Source organism: Ipomoea nil, unplaced genomic scaffold (assembly GCF_001879475.1).
Source record: "Ipomoea nil cultivar Tokyo-kokei standard unplaced genomic scaffold, Asagao_1.1 scaffold1977, whole genome shotgun sequence".
NCBI classification, from domain to species: Eukaryota; Viridiplantae; Streptophyta; class Magnoliopsida; order Solanales; family Convolvulaceae; genus Ipomoea; species Ipomoea nil.
Genome location: NW_017618405.1, coordinates 245114 through 254475, shown reverse-complemented (window position 1 = coordinate 254475; position 9362 = coordinate 245114). Strand labels below are relative to the sequence as shown.

Here is a 9362-nt window from a genome sequence, read left to right as displayed (position 1 = left end):
TTGCATTTTTATTAATATAAATAGGAGTTTTATTTTAGCTACAGTATTAAATTTATTTGGTAGTTTTATATCTTAAATTTTAATTAAGTTTAATTAAGTTATGTTATTAGGTTATAATTGTCTTTACTTTATCTTTATTTTATGTTATATTATTTTATTATTTTCCTTTGAGGTTTTGCGTAGCAGGAAGAGAAAAAGGAAAGGGATTAAGGCTTAGGTTATATATTGGGTGCGTACGGCAGTAGAGGAGGACAGAACAGAACAGGGGGAAAGAGGCGAGAGGAATTGCAGTGGCTAGGCGTGCAGCGGCGGCAACGAAGCAATTGAGACTACAATCTTCTTAGGCTTGGATTGCTTCTCTTGTCTCAACTTTTATTCTCGTTTCTATCTTTAGAATAATATTTCTTGAATTGTTTATGCATTTAATTATGATTATCGGATAGAATTTTAATTAGGGATTTGGATTAGCCTTGATTAGATTAATTGACTATTTTTCATGTGTTAATTCTTTCAATTTCAATTTAATAATTGAACTTGATTATATTTATTTTATGTATTTTAATTGTTGATTGTGTGACTGGCCACTGCATAATTCTAACATTAGGGTTCATAAGAAGAACTGACAGGTGAATTATGAACCTAGAACTCGTAAGATAAACACAATTGACCTAAACTAGACATAGCTTTAGGTATTTGTGGTGATATTTGATTGTTGCTTAATGGGTTTAATTAATGTTGGTGAGATATCGACGGATGATCACAGTTAATTGGATACAACCTAGTAGCTCGACGGAGTATTAGGATATATTTGAAGCAATCATCACTATATTCGTAAGAATTAATACTTAGGAGAGTTAGTTAATTATCTAATAGGTGAACCCCAAATCCCTAGTCTTCTCTCAATTGGAATTTTCTTTGCTTTAATTTCATAAATATTCTTTTTAATTATATTAATTCTAATTATTTGCGTTTTTCCTAATCAACAAATTGATTATTTAAGATAACAGTTAATAGTGTTCTTCGTGGGATCGACCCTGGAATACTCCAGGAATTTATACTCTGATTGACTCTGTGCGCTTGCAGATTATAGCAATCAAGTTTTTGGCGCCGTTGCTGGGGAACACTTTATTAAGTTGTTTTTAAAAGTTTTTCTTTTCTGATTTATTTAGGTTGTTAGGTTCGTTATTATTTTATTCTTATTTTTTTTTACTAAGTTTTTGTTTTTCCTATTTTTATTTTATTCTGTTTATGAACTTAAGGCGTTCACTAAGGCATAAAAACGTGGAATTATTTCCTATTGATCTTGAAATTGAGCGTACTTGCAGAAAAAACAGGGTACGAAGGCGGCTTGAAATGGCTGAGAACAATAGAGTGGGTCAACTGGATGACCCCGTACCACCAATAATTCCACCTCCTCAAAATCAAGCAGCTCAACCACGTCTTCGAGACATCCAAAGACCGGTAATAGCTGTTAATCCTTCTTGCATTTAATTATCTGATGCAGATAGGAATTATGAACTCAAGACTTTCCATCTGAATATGTTCCCTACCTTTAACGGTTTGGGAAGTGAAGATACTTTGGGTTTCATGCGAGAGCTCTATAGTACGGTACAAACTTTACCATTAAATAATTTATCTGAAGAAGAGCTTAGAATAAAATGTTTTCCATATTGCATGAGGGGTGATGCTAGGCAGTGGTTGTTAAATTTACCAGAGGGTTCTTTAAGAGTTTGGGATGATGTTTACAATGCTTTCATGTTTAAATATTATTCATCTCAAAAGACAATGGACTATAGGAGTAGGATATGCACTTTCACTCAAAGAGATGGTGAATTATTTCATGAAGCATGGGATCGTTTTAAATTGCTTTTGACACAATGTCCACACTATCAATTCTCATTGTTATTGTTGACACAATTCTTTTATGATGGTTTAACTCCTAATTGTCAGTCTCTTGTAGATACTGCTGCAGGTGGATACACAGGTGATAAAAATAGTGATGAATTAGAAGTTATCTATGAGAGCTTAGCTACTAATTCTCGACAAAAGGCAGTGAAAGGTCGAAGAGCTGCTGTGCATGAAATTAGCACACAATCTGAGTTGACAACACAAGTGGCTGAATTGACTAAACAGATGAACTTATTGATGACTCGTGATAGTTCGAATAGAGAATTTTGTTCTTATTGCAATACATATGGTCATAATTCTTCTGTTTGTATGAATGCAGAGTCATCACAACCATCTTATGAGGAAGCTTATTACATGGGATCCAACATGGGTAGGCAACAACCAAGAAATGATCCATTTTCTAATACATATAATCCAGGTTGGCGAAATCACCCTAACTTCTCATGGAGAGATCAAGGTAATGCAAGACCAATGGGACCACCCGGATTCCAGCAACAAGGACCATCAGGATTCCAGCAGCAGCAATACAGACCTTTCCAGCAGCCACCTGCACCACAACAGTCTCAACTTCCTGCTCAGGAGAAGAAGCCTCAATTGGAGGAGATGTTCATGCAATACATGGCTAGCCAGGACACTATGATGAAGAAAATGGATGCAAAAATTGATAAGGTTGCTCAGTCCAACCAAGCATCCATTCATAATTTAGAGATGCAAGTAGGTCAATTGGCTAAATTGGTTGCCGAAAAGGATCGAGGTAAGTTTCCTAGTACCACTGAAATAAACCCTAGGGAAGGAGCTATGGCTGTCACGTTGAGAAGTGGTAAGATATTGAATGAAATTATGAAAGACAATGAACCCACGAGGGTTGAGAAAGAGAGTGATAAAGAAGAGGATCAAGTGCCTAAAGAGAATTCTAGTGATCAAAACCTCAATTCCTCTATAGTAAAACCTTATGTACCCCCCATTCCATATCCACAAAGGTTACAAAAGAGGAACCGGGACAATAACTTTAAAAGATTTTTAGAGGTTTTTAAAAAATTGCAGATTAATATTCCTTTTGCAGAAGCACTTGCCAATATGCCATCTTATGCCAAGTACATTAAGGAAATTGTGTCTAATAAAAAGAAATTGGAAGAGTTTGCTACTGTGCATTTAAATGAGGAGTGTAGTGCTATTCTATAAAGCAAATTACCTCCTAAGTTAATGGATCCATGAAGTTTTTCTATTCCTTGCACTATTGGTAATACTGTCATTGATAAATGCTTATGTGATCTAGGTGCCGGTATTAACCTTATGCCTTTAAATCTTTTCCATAAGTTGGGAATAGCTGAAATGAAGCCAACAACAATCTCTCTTCAACTTGCTGATAGATCAGTCAAGTACCCGCTTGGAGTAGTGGAGGATATATTGGTAAAAGTTGGTAAATTTTATTTTCCTGCTGATTTCCTGATTCTTGATATGGGTAGTGATACAGATACATCTCTTATACTTGGTAGGCCATTTTTGTTGACAGGAGGAGTATTAATTGATATGCCTTTAGGGAAATTGATTTTTAGAGTAGGTACAGAAAAAGAGGAATTCTCTATCTCTAAAGCTGTAAAATTACCAACCTTTGATGAATCATGTCTTTTTGTTGATGTTATTGAGAAACCTTTAGAAGAAGAATTTGTTAAGAATTCACCTAGTGAAACACCACATCAACTTGAACTTAAACCACCTTCATTGCGGTTCAAATACGAATTTTTTAGTAACAATGATACTTTTCTTATGTTTTCTTATGCTGATTTACTTCATGCAAAAGAAGAGAGATTGTGGAGAACATTGACTAAAGCTTGGCATGACAAAAATAATTTTTGGAGAGAATTCAATGTAGGGCAAGAAGTTTTGTTGTCTAATTCTTGTCTTAAGCTTTTTCTAGAGAAATTGAAGTCTAGATGGTTTGGTCCTTTCATGGTCACTAAAGTTTGTTCGTATGAGGCCATAGAGATTGAAAGAGAGAAAAAGAGATCATTCATGGTTGCTTCACCAAAAGGCAGCCCCGGAAGAAACTGGCAACTAACAGGGAAGTTTCCTGTTTATTTTATTTTCTCATACTTGCTTTTATATTTAACATTGAGGACAATGTTGAGTTTGAGTGTGGGGAAGGTAAAGTAAGATTAGAGGATATTTTCTACAAGTTTTATGCAAAATAGGCAATATAAAAAAATTTTGCATTTTTCCTGTAATTTTCTGCAACATTTTCTGCATTTTCTCTATTTTTCTGCATTTTGCTACAGTAAAATTTTGCATTTTTCTTTCTACATTTTCTGCACTAATTTTCTGCATTTTATGGGATTTTCAGCGTCATTTCTTTCATTTTTATGCAATTTTTCAGCAAAATAAAGTTTTAAAAAAATGTCTTCTTATGACTATGTTGATTGGGAGATAAGTTCTAGAGTTTTGGGAGTGCATAATATCAATGAATGTGTTTGGCTATATGTATGCCTGCATAGAGTTAGTAGTCAAATTCTGTCATACCGTGAGCTTTTGAGCCTAGAGGTTGCCCACTGCAACTTATTTTCATTTTTTGTGTTTATTTGCCCTCTTTGATTGTGTTACTTCTAGAACTTGCTTCATACCATTTCAGAGCTACATGTTATATGTTGACATGAGAATGATTTAGGCATTAGGATTTAGCCTTATGGCCTTAAAAATGACCACATCCTTATACATGTTATATTTCCCCTAGTGAACCATTTTTGAGCTTTAAAATAAATATAAGACATGTTTCTTCATTAGCCAATCCCAAAGAACCTTAACTCATAAAAAGAAGCCTCTTAACCCGTCCTTGAGTCAGTGGATGTCATTATTTCATTTATCTGTGCAAGATGACCAAAAGTGATGAAGTATGGGTGAGATTGGAGTTGAAAGGTGATTCTACAACTGAGTTGCTTTGGATGAGGAATTGGTTGTGATCAAAGGGGTGAAAAAAAAAAAGAAAAAAAAAAGAACAAAATGATATGTTCTAGTTTGTGGGTTGGAAAATCTTGTTAGCCAAACTTTTGTGCTCATTTTATTCTTAAAATGATTTATGAGCAATGAAGGCATGATAGAAATTTGATGATTATGGGAAGAGTACTATTGAGGGTTGTGTGAAAATGAGGAGCAATCTATTCGGTTTTACCAGAGAAAAACAAGAGGAAAAAAGAGAAAAAAAGAGAAAACAAATGAAAAAAAAAGGAAAAAAAGATGAAAAAGAGATGGAGGTTTTGAAAGTTGTTTATTAGTGAAAATGATGAGGGGGAATGAAACAGTGATAGCTTGTTTTAATAGAGTTCATTGTATGGGTAGAATACGAGTTCGTGCTCTTGATATGGTGAAATTATGACTCTACTAATCCCTTAGACTTTATTTGTATTTCCTTATATCCTTTCTTTCTTAAACCACATACCCTTGGCCCCATTACAACCCATAAATAAAGACCTTTTGACTAGTGTTTTTCATATAATTTGGGTAGTGGAGTTTTGGTGGACAAGCAAGCCTATGGCAAGTGCACTCTCAATAGGGGATGGTGTGTACCTTTATTATACATGTTTATATGAGAGATTTAGTGAACAACCGTGAGGACTACTATTCTCTATTGTCTTGTGTGCATATGACTTTGAACTCTCATGAAGTATTATGTGTTTACCAATTCCCTTGAATTGAAAGACTAGTTGACATGGTTATGGTTGGTAGTTTGATTTCATTGCATAAGTTTGCTTGGGGACAAGCAAAACCTTGAGTGTGGGGAAGTTTGATAAGCTTAATTTCTAGGCATTATTTGGAGTAATTTTAGTTAGTGAGTTGCATAAATAAATTAAATTTTAGGGTCGATTTTATTATAAATATTATATTATTTATATGTTACTAGTTTAGATTGGTTTTAATAAATATTAGGCTAATGTTGCATTTTTATTAATATAAATAGGAGTTTTATTTTAGCTATAGAATTAAATTTATTTGGTAGTTTTATATCTTAAATTTTAATTAAGTTTAATTAAGTTATGTTATTAGGTTATAATTGTCTTTACTTTATCTTTATTTTATGTTATATTATTTTATTATTTTCCTTTGAGGTTTTGCGTAGCAGGAAGAGAAAAAAGAAAGGGATTAAGGCTTAGGTTATATATTGGGTGCGTACGGTAGTAGAGGAGGACAGAACAGAACAGGGGGAAAGAGGCGAGAGGAATTGCAGTGGCTAGGCGTGCAGCGGCGGCAACGAAGCAATTGAGACTACAATCTTCTTAGGCTTGGATTGCTTCTCTTGTCTCAACTTTTATTCTCGTTTCTATCTCTAGAATAATATTTCTTGAATTGTTTATGCATTTAATTATGATTATCGGATAGAATTTTAATTAGGGATTTGGATTAGACTTGATTAGATTAATTGACTATTTTTCATGTGTTAATTCTTTCAATTTCAATTTAATAATTGAACTTGATTATATTTATTTTATGTATTTTAATTGTTGATTGTGTGACTGGCCACTGCATAATTCTAACATTAGGGTTCATAAGAAGAACTGACAGGTGAATTATGAACCTAGAACTCGTAAGATTAACACAATTGACCTAAACTAGACATAGCTTTAGGTATTTGTGGTGATATTTGATTGTTGCTTAATGGGTTTAATTAATGTTGGTGAGATATCGACGGATGATCACAGTTAATTGGATACAACCTAGTAGCTCGACGGAGTATTAGGATATATTTGAAGCAATCATCACTATATTCGTAAGAATTAATACTTAGGAGAGTTAGTTAATTATCTAATAGGTGAACCCCAAATCCCTAGTCTTCTCTCAATTGGAATTTTCTTTGCTTTAATTTCATAAATATTCTTTTTAATTATATTAATTCTAATTATTTGCGTTTTTCCTAATCAACAAATTGATTATTTAAGATAACAGTTAATAGTGTTCTTCGTGGGATCGACCCTGGAATACTCCAGGAATTTATACTCTGATTGACTCTGTGCGCTTGCAGATTATAGCAATCAAAGACGCTTAAGACCAAGACCTTAGGACAATAGGCTTAAAACCTTAAAAGTTTGGTAAGATAGGATTTGGGGAATCATAGGACACGTGGTGAGATCGTGAGACCTTACACTTCCTTCACACCAACTAACACATAATTTAAATAAACTTCCTCTACATCCATAGCATCAAGGTAAGGATGCAAAATAATATCAACCTATGAAACCCCAGGATGACATCAAAGAAGAAGCAGACAAAAGCACCGAAACTTCCCACACAGGAATTCCTGACTCAAAATCTACAACGTCTGGCCCAAATTGCCCAGGCATTAAACAATGCAGTCCCCCAACCATCGCCACCAAATAGAAACTTGGAAATCCACCGCCAAGTCTCGGAACACCAACCGCCCACCTTCTCCGGGGACGAAAATCCCACGATCCTCAAAGAATGGATCAGAACCTTCGACAAAATATTTAGGGCAACGGGATGCACAGAAAACCACCAAGTCGAGGCGGCCTCCTTCTAGTTCAGGCACGGGGCCGACACCTGGTGGGTCCACGAGAAACCCAATTGCGAACAAAGCCCCGGGTTCAACTGGGAAGCCCTAAAAACGCGACCACGAGAACAGTTCTACCCCAGTCACCTGAAAGCAACCATATACGAGGAATTCCTCCACCTAAAATAGGGAGCAACCCCGATCACAGAATACTACCGGCAGTTCCTTAAGCTAGCTCGCCTCACTCCCGAACTAGTACCTACAGAGACAATCAAAATCAAGAAATTCATAAGGGGCCTCAACCTCAAAAACCAGAAGGCCCTAACTATACAAGAGCCGAGAACCCTCGAAGATGCCAACGCTAAGGCATTCCAACTACAACAAATCCCAGACGAACCACAGGAAACGCACCTGGGACACAAAAGAAAGTTTGGAAGGAACCACACAAACCCCCTCCGGGAGCCTAAAACCGCCAGGGCTACCTTACCCCACCAAGTCGTGACACCGGCCACTCAAGGAAGGATCCTTACCATAAGCAAAGCCAAAATCGGAGATAGCAACATAGTCTCCGGAACCTTCCTTGTACACACCACCCCCGCCACCGTATTATTTGATTCAGGGGCTACCAACTCATTTATAGCAACCGAATTCGCCACTCAACTCGGTCTTAACACCAGCACCAAAGTACAACTCCAGGTCAAAGTAGCCTGCGGTGAAATCATAAGATGTGACCGCACGTACAAAAACATAATAATCACCATCAAAGGAGTGGAATTCCCTAGCAACCTAATACAATTCAGACTAGATGGAGTACAAGTGATTTTGGGCATGGACTGGCTAGGGAAATTCCAGGCACAAATCTTATGCGGCGAACAAAAAGTGGTCTTACGGGGACCAAACGGCAAAAGGGTATCCTACCACGGAACCCACAAGGATCCGGAAATCAAATTAGTAAACATGATAAAAATGAAGAAATATCTAACCCAAGGAAACGACGCCTTCCTATGCTCGGTCAAGGACCTCAACACCGAGATAGCCGAACCCCAAACCATCCTAGTGGTAAACGAATTCACCGACGTCTTCCCAGACGAAACCCCCGGAGCACCCCCAACTAGAGAAGTCGAGTTCACGATAGACCTAATACCAGGCGCTGCTTCGATCTCTAAACCACCCTACAGACTGGAACCAAAGGAAATGAAGGAACTAAAAACACAACTTCAAGAACTACTAGATAAAGGATACATCCGCCCCAGCTCCTCACTATGGGGAGCACAGTATTATTCGTTAAAAAGAAAGATGGGAGCATGCGCCTGTGCATCGACTACAGGGAACTAAACCAAGTTACAATAAAGAATAAATACCCTCTTCCCCGAATCGACGACGTATTCGACCAACTTAAAGGAGCAGGGGTGTTCTCGAAAATTGATTTAAGATTCGAATACCATCAGATAAGAGTAGCCAACCCAAATATCCAGAAAACAGCCTTTCGAACACGCTACGGCCATTACGAATTCATGGTGATGCTCTTCGGACTCACCAATGCGCCCGCTATATTCATGGACCTCATGAATCGAGTATTCCAGCCCCACCTAGATGACTCGTCATTGTATTCATCAACGACATCCTGGTCTACTCCCGAAACGAGGAAGAACATGAAAAGTACCTCCGCACAACCCTACAAACCCTGAGAGAACACCAACTATACGCCAAGTTCTCCAAGTGTGAATTCTGGAAGGACAACGTAGCCTTCCTGGGTCACGTGATAACCGAAGAAGGAATCAAGGTGGACCCCACCAAGATTCACGCCGTCAAGGAATGGCCCACACCAAAATCGCTTTCGGAGGTCAGAAGCTTCCTAGGATTAGCTGGCTATTATAGGAGGTTTGTACCCGATTTTACCAAAATAGCTCAGCCTCTCACCAAGCTCATGAAAAAGGAAACCCCTTTCGTTGGGACAACA

The 9362-nt window shown here is 37.1% G+C and overlaps 1 protein-coding gene across 1 annotated transcript; it reads left to right on the top strand.

Moving 5' to 3' along the window:
- Window positions 1-2556: 2556 nt before the first annotated feature.
- LOC109147111 lies at window positions 2557-4062 on the top strand. Its single transcript, XM_019294759.1, has 3 exons — window positions 2557-2850; window positions 2953-3073; window positions 3185-4062. Exons 1-3 carry the CDS (start codon window positions 2557-2559, stop codon window positions 4060-4062), a joined length of 1293 nt encoding a protein of 430 aa, XP_019150304.1.
- Window positions 4063-9362: the final 5300 nt, after the last annotated feature.